General features: G+C 39.7%; 1 protein-coding gene across 1 annotated transcript in view; it reads right to left on the reverse strand.

The window, feature by feature from the left end:
- The window catches only part of gabbr2 (gamma-aminobutyric acid (GABA) B receptor, 2), a 419,830-nt gene that overhangs the window by 127,351 nt on the left and 270,348 nt on the right, over nucleotides 1-22,131 (reverse strand). Inside the window, exon 10 of the mRNA XM_060825690.1 lies at nucleotides 3,973-4,105. Coding sequence (XP_060681673.1) covers nucleotides 3,973-4,105 — 133 coding nt within the window. The remainder of the gene's footprint in view (nucleotides 1-3,972; nucleotides 4,106-22,131) is intronic.

A 22,131-nucleotide genomic window follows, 5' to 3' on the forward strand; every position in this document is an offset into this window, starting at 1 on the left:
TTGGGCCGAAGAGCCTGTTTTCACACTGTAGGGAATCAGAATCTGAATCTGAAATGAGAAAGAATTTCTTCATTCAGAGAGTTGTGAACCTGTGGAATTCTCTACCATAGGAAGCTGTTGGGGCTAGTTCGTTAGATATATTCAAGAGGGAGCTGGATGTGTCCTTGCAGCTAAAGAGATTAAAGGGTACGGAGAGAAGCAGGAATGAGATTCTGAGATTCCATGATCAGCCATGATCATACTGAATGGTGGTGCAGGCTTGGAGGGACAAATGGCATTCTCCAACACCTATTTTCTATGTTTAATAATGTTATGTTAATAAACATCCCAAATTCATCATGTCTGCATTAATTAATGATATTATCTTGTATAAAAACAGACTTATTCATTCACTAATATATAAGATGGTTTTCTTTAGGGCATAAGGTAATTGAATGGTGGAGCACGTTTGACAGGCCATGTGGTTTAATCCTACTCTCATTTCTTGTGGTCTTGTTAGCTGAATATATTGACAATGTTCCGTATGGTAGACTAATTAGTGAAGTTAGATCACATGGGATTCAGGGAAAGCTTGCCAATTCAATAAAAACTGGCTTGATAGTAGCAAATTGAAGATGGTGGTTGAAGATTGGTTTTCGGACTGGAGACCTGTGACTAGCGGTGTTCCGCAGTGACCAGTGCTGGATTCACTTTTGTTTGTCGATTATATTAATAATTTGGATGAGAATTTAGGAGGAGTGGTTATTAAGTTTGTGGATGACACCAAAATTAGTGGTATGGTGGACAGTAAAGAAAGTTATCTAAGATTACAAAGGGATCTTGATCATTGGGGCCAATAGGCTGAGGAGTGTCAGGTGGAGTTTAGTTTGGATAAATGTGAGGTATTGCATTTTGGTAAAACAAACAAGGGCATCTACAATTAATGGTAGGGCCCTGAGTGGTGTTGTTGAGCAGAGAGATCTCAGGGTTCAGGTACAGTTGCATCACCGGTAGAGAGGGTGGTTAAGAAAGCATTTAGCACATTTGCCTTCATTGCTCAGACTATTGAGTATAGCAGTTGGGACATCATGTTGAGGCTGTATAGGACGTTGGTAAGGCCAGTTTTAGAGCTCTACATTAGGTTGTGGTCAGCCCTTTAGGAAGGATATTACTAAATTGGAGAGGGTTGAGAAAAGATTTACAAGCATCTTACCAGGACTCGAGGGTTTGTGTTAGAGAGAGAGGCTGGGTAGAGTGGGACTTCTTTCACTGGAGCATAGGAGGTTCAGGGGTAATCTTATCAAGCTTTATAAGATCATGAGGAGCATAGATAAGGTGACTAGCAAAGGTCTTTTTCCTAGGTTGCGTGAGTCCAAATCAAGGGGACATATTTTTAAGGTGAGAGGAGAAAGATTTAAAAGGGGCAAATTTTTCACACGGAGCATGGTGTGTGTGTGGAATGAGCTGCCAAAGGTAATGGTAGATGCAGTACAATTACAACATTTAGAAGACATTTGGATAGGTAAATGAGTAGGAAAGATTTAAATGGATATGGGCCAAATGCAGGCAAGTGGGATTAATTTAGTTTGGGAAACTTGGAATAGTTGGACTGAAAAGCCTGTTTCCATACTATATGACTCTATAACTCAAAGAGAATAGTCTGTTACACTGAAAACTTTCAGTGGGGTTGGTCACTTCTTTCTCTTTTTTCCTTTGACCTCTCAATATGGCAATTATAATCCCTCAATTGCACTAATGCTCATCTGAAAGCACTCATCTGCTTGGGATAGTTAAGTTGAGGGGAGTTGCTTCATTTAAAAAATTGCAATAAGGTACCAACAATTGGTAATGTGGTCAATTACACAATACCTCTGTGAACAATAAGTACATAAATTGGCCATTTTCTGCACATATTTTTTGAAAGTAAATGTTAGTCGCGAAGACTGTTATTTCAATTTGAGCAGGAATCTCACACCTGAAATGCTGATGTCTTGCCCTGCCATCCAAAGACTCCAATTCTTGTGTGTTTTTCTTTGTTTCTTCCACCAGTGTGACAGAAAATTAGTGAACCTATCACACTTGTTACCTAATCAACCATAGAATAAATGAAAGGGCTCCATTTAAGCTATTTACAGGTCATCCTGTTTTGTTCAATTTCAGTAAAAATATTAAGATATCAGGCAAATACATTGTAGAAATGTGATTTGGAATATTTGCTTTCCTGAGGTGAGTCACGATTCGCTGTAAGTACAAAGCTTAAAATGGATCTGTCAGAGCAAACACAAGATGAAATAACTTTGCACTGGATTTTATTATTAAACTTGCATCAAGTTTCCTACAAACTGACAAATCATAAATTGAATCCGTGCGACAGACAGATTTTAAATCAAGTCTGTATTTACATCACAAGAATTTGGTGCATTGCAATTTGGAAATTTCTGAAAAGAAATTATAGCACACTGAACATGATTTAGTTATAAAGAAACTGAGATTTGTTTGTTCTTATCCAACAATAAAATAGCCAAACACTTTACTAGGAACATAATGGTCTCTAAATTTCACACTGTTGGGATGTCATAGACATGATGTGACAAATGAGCAGTATGTACTACAATTAAATGTATCCTTTGCCTGTACAATAATGTTGATGTTCCTGAATCTGAACTCAGTACTTAGTTCCTTTATTACTAGCTGATAGAGGTTGTTAGAGTCATAGAGACGTACAGCACGGAAACAGACCCTTCATTTCAATTTGTCATGCCAACTAGATATCCTAAATTAATCTAGCCCCATTTGTCAGCACTCAGCCCATATTCCTCTTAACCCTTCCTATTTCTGAGTGCACTAATAACTATGCTTCCTATACCCATCCAGATGCCTTTTAAGTGTTGTCATTGTACCAGCCTCCACCACTTCCTTTGGCAGCTCATTTCATTGCCCCTCAGGTTCCTTTCTCCTCTCGCCCTAATCCTATGTCTGGATTCCCCCACCCCAGGGAAAAGACCCTGTCTATTTACCCTATCTATGCCCCTCATGAGTTTATACTTTTATATAGTAGATGTTTAGCAGCATTTTGCCCAGCTTTTTCATCAGTACCTTCAAGCTCTCTAATACCAAGAGAAAACAAGAGAGGCATCACAGTGGAAAACTCTTAATATGATTTTCCATTCAGGACACCTTCCTGAAGTGCTTGTTATTTCTCCATTGTCACTTGGCTAACATCCTGAATTCTGTACCAAAGATCATCAGGACAAGGGGTTCAGTAGTTCTAAGGGAAGGCCCATCAACTTTTCAGGGTGATGAGAGATAGGCAATAACAGAGGCCATTTGAGATACACATTCATCCTCAGAACATGTTTTATTTTAAATGAATTACCATTATTACTGAAAAGAAAGGTGGATTGCTGAAGCTTTTCATCTTGCACTCATCGAGACACAAGCAAGAATGCCAAATTTCAAAATTTCAGACTGATGGCAGCATTCTTTTAGTTGAAAATACTACTTGCAATGCACTGAATAGTAGCAGTGATATGTGACTTGCCTTCCCAGGGCATTTTGAGGGTAATTCTGAGTGCACTAATAACTATGCTAACAACCATCTTATGATACTAAGTCAAGCTCATTATGTGCTTCATTTAAGCTTGCTAGAAATTATATACATTCAAGTTAATTAATATGTTCAAGCCTTGTACATTTTTGAATAAATCAGAAGATTGGGGAGCCTATTGTCCCTTGTTACTTTCTCCACAGCAAGGTCTCAACAAATCAGAGATAAATTGCCAATCGATCAGCACCTTTTTCTCCTGTAAGATGGATTGCTGTGATCATTTGAAATTTGGCATCCTTGGGTTTGTCCTGATGAATGGAAATCGCAAAACTTCTGTAATATGTCTCTTTTCAGCAATATTCAAATTCTGTATTACCAACTGACTTTAAGCACTATTCTTGTTCAAAGAAAATGCATTAATGGAATCTTTCTTGTGTAATACTTACAGTACAGAGGGTCTCAAATGTTTTAGGCACAACAAACGATCCATCAAGGCCAAAAAGGAATATGGATGCATAAGAAAGCATTCCCCCAAGGATAATAAGGTTGTTCATGTAGGGACTGGACATCTTTATCAACCTATAGGAAGGAATAGACAATAAGCAAGGGTCATCTGTCGTAAAGGATGATCTCTGTTACATAACTAACAATTGTGTAATGGCCATCTCTTTTTAATAATTCATGAAGAACTTCTTAAATGATGTGCATAAATGTGATTAAAAACTATCATATTTGATTAAATATGTTACATGCACTGTGGAGTAGAAGAAAAACACACAGACTTAGAATAAGTTTCAGTTCCATGTAACTGCAAGCTATAAAGCAAATATAATATTGGAACCATGACACCCAAACTTCTGGGAAGCAAAACCCAATTGACTGGAATGTGTTTTACAACTAAATCTGCAGAGCAATGGAATTCACTCTTCCTCCAAAGTGAAAGAATGCTCTGCACTTCCTGAACTGTTGATTAATATTCTGGATTCTGCAATGAATCCTAAATAGCACATTAGAGGGAACCAGAAGAAAAACCAGCCTTTTACAGCTTAATTGCTACAGTGATCCTTGAATCCTTTTAAGCGGCCAAGTATACATTTAAATTTGAATAAGTATTGAAAGTGCAAAATGTGCAACTATCATCAGATGAGGTTAAATGCCAAATTTAAAAATGTCAAATTTACTCAAATCCTACTGGCTAAAAACAAACCGGTAAGAGTGAGAATGCAATGAACAATGGCAGTTTTGAGCAGTGCAATTGCTCCTAAGGAATAATTTGTCTAAAAAATGTTTATCTTTTATTATATTATGAAGGCTATTGTTTGCTGATAACTTCAGAAAGTAAACAATCCTGAAGTAATAAAACTACTTTGAGGTCAGAGGTTAACCAAAGTTCTTTTCTTGACTAGTGAGCATCTTCTTTAGGGCAGGACCTTAATCCATTGCAAACAAAATTACTCATGACACAGTTCACAGTGCAAATGGAGGAGGGTGTGTAAATCCTGCCTGGGGATCCACTGGTAAGATGATGTGCACAAGGAGATAGCCTGCTAGTTGACAGAGGACAAGCCCCACCTTGCCCTAATGGGAGGAAAGATATTAGAACACTCTTTATCGCAAGGGACAAGTATTTGTGAAACTAATGGGGCTAAAGGCAGATTGGTTGCCGGGGCCTGATGGCATTCATCCAAGGGTTTTAAAGGATGTGGCTACAATAATAGTAGGCATTGGTCAAAATATTTCAGAATCTGCTGGATCTAGAAGAGCTCCAGTGGATTGGAAATCTACTCATGTAACACCCCTATTTTATAAAGGGGGGGGGAGACAAAAAAAAAGGAAATTTTAGCCTGATAACAGCCATTGGGGAAATGCTAGAATCTATTATTAAGCAAGAAATAGCAGAACAGTTACCAAAGCTTCACATAATTAAACAGAGTCAACATCACGTTTGACAAATTTACTAGAGTAGACAAAGGGGTAGCAGTAGATGTAGTGTATTTTGATTTCCAGAAGGCAGTTGATAAGGTGCCACAAAAAGGTAATCCACACAATAGGAGCTCACAGCATTGGTGTGATGTATTGGCAAAGATTGAGAATTGGTTAATACATAGCAGACAGAGAGTAAGGATGAATAGGTCTTTTTCAGGTTTGAAAGACAATAATTAGTGGAATGCCACAATAATTAATACTGGGGCTTCAATTAATTACCATTTACCATATCATTGAAGAGGTTCAGAGTGTAGTGTATTCAAATTTGATAAAGATACAAAATTGATAGGAGGGCATATTGTGATGAGGATGTAAGGACTTTACAAGGGGATACTTTATAGATTGACTGCTAAACAAAACATTAGCAGTTGGAGTTTAATGTGGGAAAATGTGAAGTTGTGTACTTTGGGCGGACGAATCAAAAGACATATTATGATTTAAATGGAGAGTGATTTCAAAAAAATACAACATAGATGATGGTACTTGTGCACAAAACACACAAAAGTTAGCATGCAGGTGCAGAAAGTAATTAAGGAGGTAAATAGAATTTTGACCTTTATTGCTGAGGGTTGGAGTTTAAAAATATGGATGCCTTTTTTTATAAATGTACTGGAATACTATGTACTGGCTTGGTTTCCATATTTAGGAAAGGATCTACTATTATTGGACACAGTTCTGAAGAAATTCATTATACTGATTCTTGAGATGATGGAACTGACTTATCAAGAATGGTTAAACAGGTTAAGCCTTTACTCGTTTGGGTTCAGAAGATGAGGGGTGATCTTAAAGAAACATATATGATTTTAACAGAGGTTGACAGAGGATGATGAGAAGATGTTTCCATTAGTGGGGGAATCTCAAACTAGGGGACACAGGTACAGAATAAGGTGACACCTAGTTAAAACTGAGATGCAAAGGAATTTCCTCTCCCAGAAGACAGTGGATACCTGGAGTTCTCTACTCCACAGAGTTGTGGGGGCTAGATCATCAAAAGTATTTAAAGAGCAAGCAGATTTTTTAAATATCAGGGATTGAGTGCTGTGAGTAGCTGGCATGAAAGAGGAATTGAGGCCTTAGGCAGCTCAATCATGATCTTGTAGAATGGTAGGCTTGAGGGGATGAATGGCCTACTCCTATTCCTATTTCTTATGATATGTTCTTATGTTTATCCTGATATTCTGAAATTAACATAAAAATATTTCTTTGATCCATTTTAGAGGAGATTGATTAATCAGGGAACACCCATTTCTACAGCAGGGCTCAGCAAAGCTTAGAACGTGCAGAAACTTCTACATTTTCAGCCCTTCCTGATTGACAAGTGCTTGAGCTATGACCCTCTTGTTGCATGGGTCTGTCAGCATTATAAAACCAAAAGAACTGCCTTTTCTTTCCCCTGGGAAGACGGGTAAGCAATGCAAGTCCTCAGCAAGTATAACTCAACACTTGCCTGATGGAACACCAAAGGTTTTGTTGAACTGCCATATATGTGCTAACATGGGAGCTAAATCTGTAAATTTGCATTATACTATGCTATTCCTTATGTAAATAGTTATCAGAATCCATTATTAATGGACATGCTATCAAAATTGTTAATGATCTCTTTTGAACAAGCTTGTGTTTGCAAATTCCATGGAAGGCATAAATCCTGTATTCTACTTCTCTCATCTTCAGCTGAACTTTCCTGTTGTGTGTTTAACACTTCATGTCAACAGCCCCCAACATCCAATCCAGCTGAGGATCAAGTGTAGAGGCACCTCCAGTGGAAGCTGCTGCAGTACCAGTACCAGCACTAGCTGCCTTCTTCTCAGCTACATAGCCCTCCAAAGGCCAGATCACACTAATATCAAGATTAAGCAGAAAGTGGTGAGACCCCAAAAACAGGGGAAACAGAAGATCAGCTCTCTCAGTTCATATAAGCACTAGTGTCTCAGGAAGGTTCGGCTATCATGCCAGGTCACGATTGACAACTGCAGACTTCGTAGAACAAAAGGTCCTTCCAGTGGATTGGAAAATTGCTGATGTCATGCCCTTAGTCAAAAAGGGGAGGAAGGCAGAAAGTAGGAAGGTATAGACCAGTCATTTAACATTTATGGTCCATTTTTAAGGAATAGTAACAGGACATTTGAAAACTCAATATGCAATCCATTAGAGTCAGCATGCTTTTGAAGGGTAAATCATATTTGACTAACTTGCTAGAGCTCTTCAAGGGTGTAACAAACAAAATGGATTGGGGGGACCCATGGATAAAATATATCTGCTCTTCCAGAAGGTATTTGATAAGGTGCTGCAAAATGTTAATCCAAAAGGAAGATCGCACAGAGTTAGGGGTAATATATTCACTTAGATAAAGAATTGGCTAACCAACAGAAAACAGAGAATAGGAATAAATGGGTCTTTTTTTGGTTGGCAAGCTGGAATTCGTGATGTGCTACAGGGTTCAGTTCTCAGGCCCCAGTAGTTACATTCTATATAAGTAACTCAGATGCAGGGATAGAGTGAACTAAAATAGATGGAAAAGTTAGTAGTAATGAAGAAATGTGAAATTTACAAATGGGTATGGATAGGTTAGGTGAATGGACCAAAATTTGGCAGATGGAGTTAACGCAGGTAAGTGTGAGATTATCTATTTCGGTGGCAAGAGTGGAAAGACAACTTATTCTCTAAATAGAGAGAAACTTCAGAGAGCTTCAGTGCAGAGGGATCAGGGTGTCTTCATGCATGAGTCACAGAAAGCTAGTATGAATGTACAGTAGTTAATAAGGAAGGCAAATGGAATTTTGGCAATTATTGCTGAAAGAATACAATATGGAAATAAGGAAGGGTTGCTGCAACTGTACAAGGCATTACTGAAATTATACCTGGAACTGCTTACAATTTTGGTCCCCTTACTTGAAGAGGGGGATGGTCACATTGGAGACTGTTCAGGGGAAATTCACCAGATTCATTCCAGGGTTAAAAGGTTTGTCTTATGAACTGTTTGGGTCTACACTTGCTAGAGTTTAGGGGAATGAGAGGAGATATAATTGATGCATATAAGATGCTTTAAGGGATTGATAAAGTAGACACAGAGCAGATGGCTCCTCTTGTGGCTCAATCTAGGATGAAAGGCCAGAGTTTTAGGGTAACAGGCAGCTGATTTAAAACAGAAATGAGGAGTTACTTCTCTGAAAAGTTTGCGAATCTGTAGAATTCACTACCCCACAGTAGTGCCCAGACATTGAGTAAATATTAGAAGGATATCCACAGATTTTTCAATAGTAATGGGTGGAACAGTTATGCAAAACGAGCAGGAAAGTGGAGTTGAGGCTGAAATGAGATCAGCCTTGATTGCGTTAAATGGCAGAGCAGGCTCAAGCGACTCAATAGCTTATTCCTGCTCCATGTTCTTATAATCGTGTGTCAAATCGTGAGAACAATGTCAGAGGGGATGCACTGTGAACAACAGTCTTTCAATACTGGAGCTCTTCAACTTTACTAAAGGCTTCCCAGTCTATCAGAATAAACCCTTCCCACCGTGTAACCGATTGCCTCAGTACCGCTGAGGAAATACAAACACTGTGGAGATTACATCCATAGTCAGGAAGAAAAGTATTTATGGATATAAATATTCTTAATTTTATTTTTGAGGCTCAATTGCATTTTGCAACAGACACAAAGGGGTCTCTCCTGAACCTCCAGAACCTGCCACTGCGAAAGCTAGAAGAGGCAGGGTTACCTTGGGATTTAATGCAAGTAAACATAAAGTCAATCTTTGTAGATCATAATGGAATAGTTTGATAATTAAATGCTAAAATTGTAGCATCAATGAAACTTTGACATTTATTCACACAGAATACTAAAATGTAGTGGTTAAATGAAAAAAGATAATGGAATGTGTCACAACAATTCAGAGAGGTGAAAATGATACTTTTTTGTTTATTGTCCTCTGCTCCTGTCGATAATGAGGTTAGTTTTAAAAGATTGATTGTATGTATTTCGCTTCAGTATTGCAAATAGCCGGCAGTGTCCTGACACAAAACCTGTTGATGAAATCCAATTAAAAATGATCTACAGTAAATTCTTTCAGGTTGAAACAAGGTAGGGCTCATTATTGTATGCAAAACCGGGGATAATCATTCAAAACACACATTCACAATCACACAGATCTAAGAAAGAAAGTAGAAAGGAAAAAAAAGAGAAATTACAAATTACATAAAATCAAAGATATCAGCATTAGTTCCTGTGAATTAAGCAGTCCAGTAAATCAATAACCAGTGCAGGTTCTTCCAGTTGGCTGTGCACAGAAATCCCTTTTTGATGGAGCTTAATCACATTGAATTGCAAGCAAAAATGCAGCAGTTGTAACCAGGTGAAATACAAGATATTCTCCAGAAATCATATGTTTCAGACAGACTGGTAGGAGGTGGGCATGAGCAATATCTGAAGGTGCTTATTCTTCTAATGCTACAAGCAAACTCCCAGGGGAATTTTGTTGTGTAATGATAGTATCCCTATCCCTGGACCAGGAGGTCCAGGTTCAACTCCCACTTCCTCCAGAGATATGCAATAACATGCTGAATAGGTTGATTAGAAAAATAGGTTAAATAAGTTTGGTGCCCTTTTGTGGTAGTGGTAGTATCCTATCCATGGAACAGGGGGACCAGGTTCAAATTCCACCTGCTTCAGAGGTGTCCAATAACATCTCTGAACAGACTGATTAGAAAAAGTAGGTCAAATAAAATAAAACATTGAAATGGCAAGCAAATTCCCTAAAGTATTAAAAAAAAACAGTATAACTAGATGTAATTCAAACAATCCAGCAATTGGGATCATATGGCGAAGGCTTCTGCCTAAGCCAGGTAGGGAGTGAGGTCAATGTTAAGCAAAAATGGTTTTCAGTAATCTCTTTTGTTCTGAACTGAGTGAGTTTGATGCCTTGTCCCTTTGTGTTGGCTTGGCTGGCATGCATACCAGCAAGATAGTGTACAGCTTTGTCCTCTGGTCACTGCTGATCAGCGTTTTCCAGAAATTGTGGATTAGTGATCAATAGTATTCATGTTCTCAGTTCTGCAAAGTGTCAAATTTTTCAGAAAATAGAAGCAAGAGGTTATAGTTTTAAAAAAGGGATCTTTTTCTATTTGTCCTATAGACATTGTAAACAATAACCTTTATACCTAGAGAGCTGGAATATGAAGAGACACAAGTTTTGCAACAGTTAAACAAAGCCTTGATTAGAGCACATCTAGAGTACTACGCACATCTATGGAACACTACAAATTAAAGTAATCCCTTTTTTCAGCTTAGAGGTCTGTAGCACAGATTCACAGGATTTTACAGAGCTCCAAGATTTTGATTTGAGGAAAGTTTATGCAAACTGAACTCTTATTTGCTGAATGTAGAAAGTAAAGGATCTAACTTAGATGTCTTTAAGAAATTGAAAGGAATTGATAAGATAGCCAGGTACTGTTTTAGCTGGTTTTCTGGATCTAGGCAGAGCCTAACGTAGGGGTTATTTTCGAGCCCATAATTGTGGGGGCAGGGCTGGTGTTATCCTATCAGGGGTGTGGACACTGTACTTGGCACTGGAATGGAGGTGCTGTGCTCAGACTGGGAACCCACAGCCTGGGCCCAGAGAAACACTGAGGCCCATGACATTTTTCCATGCCCTTCAACATTATCGTAAATGACAAAGAACATTATCATAAAAGCAGAAACTGGCCACTTAGAAGGATATAGCTCTTCACACAAAGAGTGGCAGAAGTGTGGAACTCTTTCTGACAAACAGCACAAGTTCAGTTAATGATTTTAAGTCTAAGTTCAACAGATTTTTGTTAGCCAAGCCTATTGAAAGATGTGCATCTACAACATCTGAACAGAATTAAATACACTTCAGCCAAAATCTCCTTGAATAGTGGAATAGACTTCAAGAAGCTGAATGGTCTACTTTTATTCCTGGATAGCAGAAATTAATATAAATAAAAGTATTCTGTGCATAGTATGCTAAGTGAAGTCGATCGAAGATATAGTATCCTTCAGCTTCTATGCATAAAAGTTATGCCTTAAACCATAATTTTGAATCAACAATGATTTATTTCAAAGCAAGTGCAATTAATATGATAAATAATGTAGAATAAATATGCCAGAATTAAATTTGTCACTGGACAAGTGTTTTTTCTGAGAGAACAACATATTCAGGATGAAACTTAATTGAAATTCATTGTGCCATTCATCTCAGAATCATTTAGTAATACAGCATGGAAACAGGCCCTTCGGCCCTTCAGCAAGCTCCAAGTGCCTGCATTTGGTCCATATCCCTTTAAATCCTTCCAATCCATGTCCCTATCCAAATGTTTTTTAAATGTTGCTATTGCACCTGCCTCAGCAACTTATTCTGGCAGCCCATTCCATTTACGCACCATTCTCTACGTGAAGACATTGCCCCTCAGGTCCTACTTAAATCCTTCCCTTCTCACCTTCAACCTATGCCCTCTACTTTTAAATTTCCCATCCCTGGGAAAAAGACTAAATGCATTAATCCTATCTCTACCTCTCATGAGTCTATACACCTCATTCTTGTCCAAGGAATAAAGTCCTACCCGGGCCAACCTCTCTCTATAATTCAGGCCTACTAGTCCTGTCAACATCCTTGTAAATCTTCTTTGCACTCTTCCTAGTTTAACTATGTCTCTTCCGTTACAGGGTGACTAAAACTATGCACAATACTCCAAGTGCAACCCCACCTTTGACTTACACAGCTGTAACATAATGTCCCAAATCCTATACTCAAATCCTCAACTGATGACGGCCAGCTAGCTAAAAACCTTCTTCACCATCCTATCTACCTGTGACACCACTTTCAAAAAATGATGTACTTGTACTCCTATATCCCTCTGTTTCACAACTCTCCTCAGGATCTTACCATTTACTGTATAATTCCTACTTTGGTTTGACTTTTCAAAGTGCAACATCTCACACTTACCTGTATTGAATTGATTTTCCAATCCTCAGTCCTCTTCCCATTCTGATCAAGATCCCTGTGTAATTTTTGGTAACCTTCCTTGCTATCAATGCTACCTCCTAATTTTGTATCATCTGCAAACTTATTAATCATGCCTTGTACGTTCACATCCAGATCATTTATGTAAATAACAAATAACAAAGGTCCCAGCACCGACCCTTGTGGCACACCACTAGTCACAAGCCTCCAGCCTGAGAAACAACCTTCAACCATTATCCTATGCTTACTATCATTGAGCCAATTTTGAATTCAATTAACTGGCTCTCCCTGGATCCCCAAGCAACCTAACCGTCATGACCAGCCTGCTGTGTGGGAACTTGTAAAAGGCCTCACTAAAGTTCATACAGACAACATCAGTTGCTATACCCTCATCTATTCTCTTGATTATCCCTTCGAAAGACCAAGAGATTTGTCAGGCATGACTTCCCACACACAAATCCATGCTGACTATCCCTAATCAGACCTTGACTATCAAAATGTTGATTGATCCTGTCCCTTAGTATCATCTGCAATAACCTGCCTACCACTGATGTTAGGCTTACTGGCCTGTAATTCCCTGGCTTCTCTTTTGTTAAATAATGGAACATTAGCCAGTGGTGAAGTTCAGGAAGACTGGAGGGTAGCTAAAGATGAAGGAAGTTCTCTGCAAGGGCCCCTACAATTTCTTCCTAAGCCTCTCACAATGTCTGAGAATGGAATTGATCAGGCCCAGGGGATTTGTCTACCCTAATGCACTTCAAGGCTGCAAACACTTTCCCTCTGGTATGTAACAGTACTCATTAACTCACTGTAGTAAGAACGCAAGAACAAGAACAGCAGCAGAAGCAGGCTATAAAGTCAGTGCTGCCATCACAAGATTGCTGCCAGATTAGTCTGGGTAAAAACAATGACTGCAAATGCTGGAAACCAGATTCTGGATCAGTGGTGCTGGAAGAGCACAGCAGTTCAGGCAGCATTTCGCTGCTCGTTGGATGCTGCCTGAACTGCTGTGCTCTTCCAGCACCACTGATCCAGAGCCAGATTAGTCTGGCTCAGGCCTCAACTCCCCTCTCTAGTAAGCTCCTCAAACCCCTCAACTCCTGTTAAACTCAAATAGAATATTGTATGTTTCAATAAGACCACCTCTCATTTTTCTAAACTATAATGAAAAAAAAGGTTTAATCTATTTATCTGCACTTGATAAGTCAACCAGTTCACCCAAGGATTAGCCAAGAGAATCTCTTTTGAACTGCCTCAATGCCAATATATCCTTTCTTAAGTACAGACCAAAACTGTACACAATATTCCAGGTGTCACCTCACCATGCCCTATATAGGTATAACAAAACCTCAACACTTTTAAACTCTAAACTGTTAGCAATAAAGGTCAGATTTCCATTTGTCTTCTTAGTTACTTGTTGGCATCTGCATACTAACTTTTTGCTTTTCCTACAAGCATATAAACTAAGAGTAGGAGTAGGCCATCCAGCCCTTTGGGCCTGCACCATTGCTCAATAGGATCTTGGCTGATCCTCTCTTTCAATGCCATATTCCTGCTTTCTCCTCATTTCTGTTGACACCAACAAAATCCAGAAATGTATCTATCTCTTACTTGAATATATTCAATGACTTGGCATCCACAGACACTGTGTAGAGGATTTCAGAGGTTCACTACCCTTTCAGAGAAGAAGTTTTTCCTCATCTCAGTCTTAAATGGTCTACCCCATATCCTGAAATTGTGTTTCCTCCTTCGAGGCTCCAAAACTAGGGACTCATGTTCCTGCATCTAGTCTGCCCAGCCCTTTTAGAATTTTGTATGTTTTGATCAAGTCCCCTTTCATTCTTCTAAACTTTAGTGAATGCAAATAACACCCATTTCATTCTGTGTTAACTTTTTTGGGGGTCTCTGTCCATTTAAATAATAGTCTGTCTTTTGATTCTTTGCAACAAAGCGCATGACCTTACACTTCCCAACATTCAATTACATCTGTCAGATTTTTACCCAGTCACTCAATCTATCTTTATACCCTTGCAGATTCTCTTTGTTTTTATCACAGCATGTCCTCTCACCCATTTTTGTATCATCAACATATTAGGATACATTATACTCTGTTTCTCCTCCAAGTGCATCCAGACTCTATAAGTACTGGTTTTGTGCAATCTTGCAGCATCTGAGATGGAAATGCTGTTGACAACCTTCCACCATTCACACCAATGGTGCCACTTTTAAACCCCAGCTGTTCATTGCTTCAATGTTGCAAATGGAAATTGACTATCACATTGTGTTGCTTCACTGGAAACACATTGGAAAATTCCCAGAAAGGGCACCAGGCACCCTATTTTATTCTCTGAGGGCCTAGAGATGTGTCTGGAAAGGATGGACATTCCCTTCCCTGTAGCCCCAAAAAGGAGGCTGCACCATCAGCCTCAGCCTAGCCCCAGACAGCAGACCAGGTTAGTGCCATTTCTCAGGCCAAACATAGCACCCAGCAGGGCAGGAAGAAGATATGTTTCTTCTCATTTTGTTTTCTTCTGTGCAGACCTATCAGATTTGTGTCAGGAAATTACTTCCAAAACTGGGAATGCTGGGAATTACATCAACATGCTGATTGGTGTGTGCTAAGCCTTAGCTGTGCAACTTGAGGGAATATTAGTAAGAATGTCAATAATCTTCTCCACTCTTTAAAGTTTAGTGCCACTTTCTTCTCTCTGCTGCTTCACATTCACTCTAACTCTGCCATTGCAAGTAACATCACAAAGGCTAATGGCATATAGTTCACGCCATTATATAGAGCATCTCAACTCAATGGCCCTCAGCCATCTCATCCTCCTAAACTACTCATCTTTTCCACCCTCCTCCTCGCTAACTGGGTATCCCTGATCACACGTGTCCTGATCATGTGCCACCGCTAAAATGTATTTGCATCCAGTCTGTGCCAGTCAAAAGCAATAACCTATCTATTCTAATCCATTTTCCAGCACTTGGCCTAAAGCCTTATATACCTTGGTACTGCAGGGATGCATCTAAATGTTATGAGGATTTCTGCCTCAACTACCATCACTGGCAGTGAGTTTCAGATTCACACCACCTGCTGGATGATATTTTTTCTCACATCCCTTCTAAACCTCCTGCCCATTATTTTATGCCTATGCCCCCAAGTGATTGATTGCTACACCAAGGGAAAATGTTTCTTCCCACCTACCCTGTCTGTGTTTCTCATTATTTTGAACACCTCAATCATGTCTCCACTCAGTTTCCTTTGTTCCGGGAAACCAATCCCAATCCATTCAAGCTCTCTTCATAACTGAAACTCTCCAGCCCAGGCAACATCTTAATAAATCTCTTCTGCACCCTCTCCAGTGCAATCACATTCCTCCTATAATGTGGATTCCAGAAATGCACACAATACTCTACTTGTGGCTCAACCAATGTTTTATATATTTCCAGCATCACCTCCCTGTTCAAGGGTCACACTCCAGGACGTCAATTATTTACTATCTGTAATAATGATTTTGAGGAGGAGGCACTATGTACTGTATCCGAATTTGTTGATAGCACAAAAGTAGGTGGGAGGACATGTTGTGATAAGAACATAGAGAACCTGCAAGGGTATAAAGATAGGTTGAGTGATGCACAAATGAGGCAAGCAGTAGAATACTGTCTGTGAGATGTTACTGTGAATCTTGGCAATATCAAGCCATGAAATTCCTGAAAATAGTTCAGACTAAAAATGGGAAAATTTAGCCCAGCTTGTGTTTTACTGTTTTAAGTAAACTAAACCATTGTGCAAACCCCTGAAAAGTAGTTAATAAATAGACCATTATCATTAACATGACATTCCTCAACATAATTAGCAGAAGTTATTTTTAAATTTGGTGTTTTCCAATTTTTTTTAATGGCCTGACCTCTGCTTCCTTTGACAAAGACTAATGTTCGGTGCATGGGTGAGGGGCAATAATAATTAAGGTTACTCAACAATTAAAATAAGCATGAAACCTACCGCATTAAATACTTCACTTTCAGCATGTACCTTCATTTTAACGTAGCTTACTACATTCTTATATTGCTAATTTATATCCGCCATGACTGAATAGATTCACTGGCAGCATTTAACACCAGCAGGATTAAGTGTGCAGCTATCACTAAGTTTATACTTATTCATCAGTGATATCACTGAAACTTAAAGACCAGGAGTACATTTGGCCTACACAGCTCTCTGAAAGCATTATAAATTGATTCATTTCTGTGACGTTGACTGCCATTTATTGCTTATCCCCACATGCCCAAGATGGAGGGGTGTGCACTCCTCTTATACAACCGAATGGCTTGCTAGGCCACTCGAAGGGGCAATTAAGAGTCACCTGCCTTGGTGTGGGGATTGGAATCTCAGAAAAAGGATGACAAGTTTTCTGCTCCAAAGTAAGTGGGGGTTGTTTTGTGGCAATTCACCAGTTTTGTGGTCATTTTTTTTTCAGCCATGTAATTCAAACTCTTAACATGCTATTCTCTATTTATGGACATTCCCCTGCTCTCCCATGGCAGTTATGAGGTGAACCATCATGACATTTCAGAACCAATTGAAGAGTCCATGCCTTCAATAACATTTTCAAATAAACATGCCAGCTGCTAGAAAGCAATAGCAGTAACAAACATTTTTAAATGGTAATTTTGTCATAGGTATGGTCTATTCTATTTTGTTGTGTTCATAATTGTTATTTTGTGCCCTTTCGGCTGAATGTGAAAGTCTGCTGCTGTGGTGCAGTGGTTCGATTATGTCATGTTGACGTACTTGCATACTTTGCCATGCACCAACATGATGGTTTTTTGTTCATTCACAGGATGTGGGCATCTCTGGCCAAATCAGCATTTACTTCCCAACCATAATTGTTGAGAGGGCTGTTAAGAATCAATCAAAAAGCTGTATGTGTGGTGTCACATGTAGGTCAAACCGAGTAAAGATGACAGCTTCCCTCCAAAAAGGGCATGAGTGAACTAGCTGGGTTTTCTCCAATAATTGACAATGGTTTCATGGTCATCATTAGACTCTTAAATCCAGATTTTTACTGAATTCAAATTTCACAAGCTGTGGAATTCAAACCTGGGTCTTCAGAACATGAGTCAAGATTAGAGTGGTGCTGGAAAGCACAGCAGATCAGGCAGCATTTGAGGTGCAGGAAAATTGATGTTTCGGGCACAGGAATGAAGGGCTCCTGCCTGAAACGCCACTTTCCCTGCTCCTCGGATGCTTCCTGACCAGCTGTGCTTTTCCAGCACCACTCTAATCCTGACTCTGATCTCCAGCATCTGCAGTCCTTGCTTTCGCCTCCTCAGAACATTACCTGGGTCTCTGGATTAAGAGTGTAATGATAATATCGATAGGCTATCTAGAAGCAGTGGAACATGAAAAGATTAATCAAAATATCAAGGAAAGGATAAAAAAAACTACATTAATCATGATGTTATACCAAAACAGGTCATCAACAGGAACTGTCCCTTTCTAAATTACAAATATCAAAGGTTGAATATAGAATGTTGCAGGACAGAAAACAGGAAATGGTTATTGATTCATCAAATCCACACTGATCTTTTTCTCAATATCTTTAATCAAATGGTCTCCAAAACCTTTTATATCATTCTGTTTAAAGAATCTCTCTCATTTTTTTTAAAGAAGTTCATCAATCAATTTCAAAGAATGCCTTTTGGCAGAGGATGAAACTCCTTATTATTCTTGTGTAAAGAAACTTTAGCTAACTTTCCCTTTAGTTGATTTTGTATGCGTTTGTTAGTTTAAGTTAGTTACACTGAAATCAGTGGACAGAATTTCAACTACTTGGGGAGCGGTGGGAGCATGTGGGCTGAGTATATGTTGAGATGTGGATACATGAGGGATAGGGTCAGGTGTGAGTATGAGGGTGTGCTAAAGCCCTGAACAGTGGCATCAAGTTGGAAAGCTGGCATATTCTACTTCCACTTCCAGGTTTGACATGTTGTGTTTGCAATGAGCAGGAAATCCCACTGGAGGGGTTAGATAAATCATTAAAATATACAAATTCCAATTAACCCAGGGTATACTGCAGCATTCTGAGTTTAATCACCAGCACATAGATTTCTCAGGCTGTAGAGCTCGCCAAGAGTCAACCAGGCAAGTGCATAACGAGAGTGCTTTATTAGTTCCTTACTGAAGGCTAGGAAACCTTCAAAGAGTGAAGTTGGAAAGGTCCAGAACAGTCGAGGTGAGAGGCTGGTTTTCACAGCACTTCTTCTGAGAGTATGCTTTTATTACTTGACAGGCAGTTTCCAGCTGCCGGGAAGTCACTTCATTTGGCTTAGATTCCACTCATTTTGATGGGCACCTTCCTGCTGATGGCTTTCGCAGCTGCATGGGAGCAGCTTCTGCTCCTTGGAACTCCCAACAAGCAAACAGAGTTGATGCTATAGGGGAGGGGATGAATGCATTGATCAAGCCCAATGGAGGCAAGACACAAAACATAAGGTCCACAGGCAGCAGATCAGCTCTCTTGAGCTGTTTGATAAGCAGTGCATTGTTAACATCGAGAGCTTCCCAGAAGTTTCCTGAAGGGCGCTGTATGAGACAATGCTGGGGAAATAAAAATGTGGGATTTGGTACCTGAAAATGTTATACCACTCACCTTTCCTGCCCTTCTGAGATCTGTGAACCTCTGGGGTCACTGCTGTAAGTTCAAGAATCAGGCATCCGCCAGGAATATTCTCAACTACTTCCATCCAATAGTTTGAAAAGTAGCCACTTATTCCTTGGAAGCATTACCTCTTCAAACCCTAAAGTTCATCGCAAGACCTCTTCAACAGTGAGAGACATACGTTGGAGATAGAGCAAACCTTCCCAGGTCTCTTTTGTTTTTGTTTCTGTGGCTTTTGAAGCCTTAGGAATCCAAACCTTAGGTCAGCCATGCAGACCTCGAATAAAGCTCCTTTAATTAGAATCCTTCTTTTGACACATTCCGTATGCCATCACCTCTACCCTTTCTGAAAGGTCGGGAACCTGAAAGCAAGCTGCAATTGGGATATCTGAAACCACGGCAATGCCCATTTCAATGCAAAACAGATGCCCACTCGCCACAAGCTTCTCCAGTCAATATAAGTCTATTAATTATGCTCATTAATAATTCTGCCCATAGAGTCTCCAGTGCCTTCTGTTCCTATCCAGTGGACAAGTCAGACAATCCATCACTTATTCACAATCCATTCTTATTATAACAGTTCATCATCTTGAAAACATCTATCACAGCATCCATAAAGTGACAGAGGAGCAAAAGGGATCCAGTAGCACCATTTTATAAAACACCAGGTTAATAAGGCCACTTCTACACAAATAGAGCTAAAAACAAAGGCAGTTTCTGGTAATCTGAAAAACAAGCTAATTGCTAGAAACGCATAGCAGATCACAATTCAGATGAATGAAAATTCATTGACTTGAAGCACTAACTTTGTCACTCTGCAGATACTAGGTAGAAACAATGACTGCAGATGCTGGAAACCAGATTCTGGATTAGTGGTGCTGGAAGAGCACAGCAGTTCAGGCAGCATCCAAGGAGCAGTGAAATCGATGTTTCGGGCAAAAGCCCTTCATCAGGCCTGACCTGCTGAATATTTTGAGCAATTTCTGAAGTTTTACACTGTGCACCATTTCGGATGGGGCACACTTGGACTGCAGTGAATAATTTGAAATGCCATCTTAGATTTTATTTGGGAAAAAGTGAAGATGATTTATAAGGCTGATACAGGAACTGAGAGGCTATAACTACCAGCACTGTTTGAAAGGGCTTGGGCTTTTTTTTCTCCAGAAGAGAATAGGTTGGCTGAGTAGGGAGGGGATGACTAATAGATAATTTTAAAATTATGATGTTTGTTAAGATTGACATAGAAAAGATATTGCGAGCAGATGGAGGCTCGGTGACAAAAATAGGTAACAATAAATCCAGAAACTCTTACATCAAGAATAGTTAGGTTGTGACATTCACTGCCAAAAGGTGCAGCTGAGGCAAATAACATAATCAGATTTACAGGCAAGTTAGATAAGTCCATGACAGAGGAGGGAGTATGACAATATGCTGATGGGGTGAGATGAAGCAAGATGAGAGGAGAACCTTGAGGAACATAAACATCGATTCAGATCAGACCAGCTAAACATACTGTGTCTGTACTGTACATTCTGTGAAATTCAGTGAAGATATGATCCAAAATTGTTGAATGACTTGATTTAGTGAGGCTTTAAGCTTTGTAATGCACAGTATTCTGTGTCAGTAATTCTGGATGTCTATGAGCATTGTTGGTCATTGAAGAAGTTTGTACTCAGTGCAAAGGGCAGAAAATTATATGCAAGGTGTAGATGCAACATGTGCATCTCAAAAATCACATAATCCCAACAGTGTAGAAGTAGGCCATTTGGGCCATCGAATCACACTGACCTTCTGAAGATCATCTTGCCCAGACACACCCCTTTTACACTTCCCCTGTAACCCTGCATTTCCCCTGGCTAATCCACCTCGCCTGCGCATCTCTGAACACTATGAGGAATTTAGCATGGCCAATCCACCTAATCCGAACATCTTTGGACTGTGGGAGGAACTGGAGCATCCAAAGGACACCCATGCAGACACCGAGGAGAATGTGAAAACCCCACAAAGCTGCCCAAGGCTTGAATCGAAATAAGGTCCCTGGCGCTGTGAGGCAGCAGTGCTAACCACTGTAAATTATATCAAATGCTGATTTAGGGAAATCACCAAATTTAAATTGCTGCCCTTCATTTTCCAACCACAACAGTAGCTCACCTCAGCTTAACTCTATATCTTATCCCAGCCTCAAATGTTTGTCCTCAATCTTTATTCTTCCTCTCCACTAATTTGTACTTTGCCTCTTTCTTTACAAAGAACAGAGAAAAAGAGCAAAGAAAGTTACAGCACAGGAACAGACCCTTCAGCTGTCCAAACCTGCATCTATCCAGATTCTCTATCTCAACCTGGTGCCTATTTTCTGAGGATCTGTATCTTTCTGCTCCCTGCCCGTTCATGTATCTGTCTAGGTACGTCTTAAACAACGTTATCGTGCCTACCTCTACCACCACTGCTGGCAACACATTTTAGGCACCCACCATCCTCTGCATAAAGAACTTTGCACGCATATCTCCTTTAAAATTTTCCCCTCTCCAACTTGAACTCTTCACCCTTAGTAATTGAGTCTGCCACTCTGGGACAAAGCTCCTTGCTATCCATCCTGTCTATACCTCTCCTGGTTTTGTAGACCTCCATCAAGTCCCACTTCAACCTCCATCTTTTTAAAGAAAATAATCCTAATCTACTCAACTGCTCTTCATAGCTAGCACCCTCTATACCAGGCAGCATCCTGGTGAACCTCCTCTGTACTCTCTCCAAAGCATCCACATCCTTTTGGTAATGTGGTGACCAGAACTATATGCAGTATTCCAAACGTGGCCGAACCAAAGTCCTATTCAACAGTAACATGACCTGCCAACTCTTGTACTCAATGCCTCATCTGATGAAAGAAAGCATGCCACTCTATTTACCCACTCTATTTACCTGTGCTACCACCTTCATGGTACAATGGACCTGAACACCCAGATCTCTCTGTACATCAATTTTCCCCA

This window comes from Hemiscyllium ocellatum, chromosome 5 (genome assembly GCF_020745735.1).
Source record: "Hemiscyllium ocellatum isolate sHemOce1 chromosome 5, sHemOce1.pat.X.cur, whole genome shotgun sequence".
NCBI lineage: Eukaryota > Metazoa > Chordata > Chondrichthyes > Orectolobiformes > Hemiscylliidae > Hemiscyllium > Hemiscyllium ocellatum.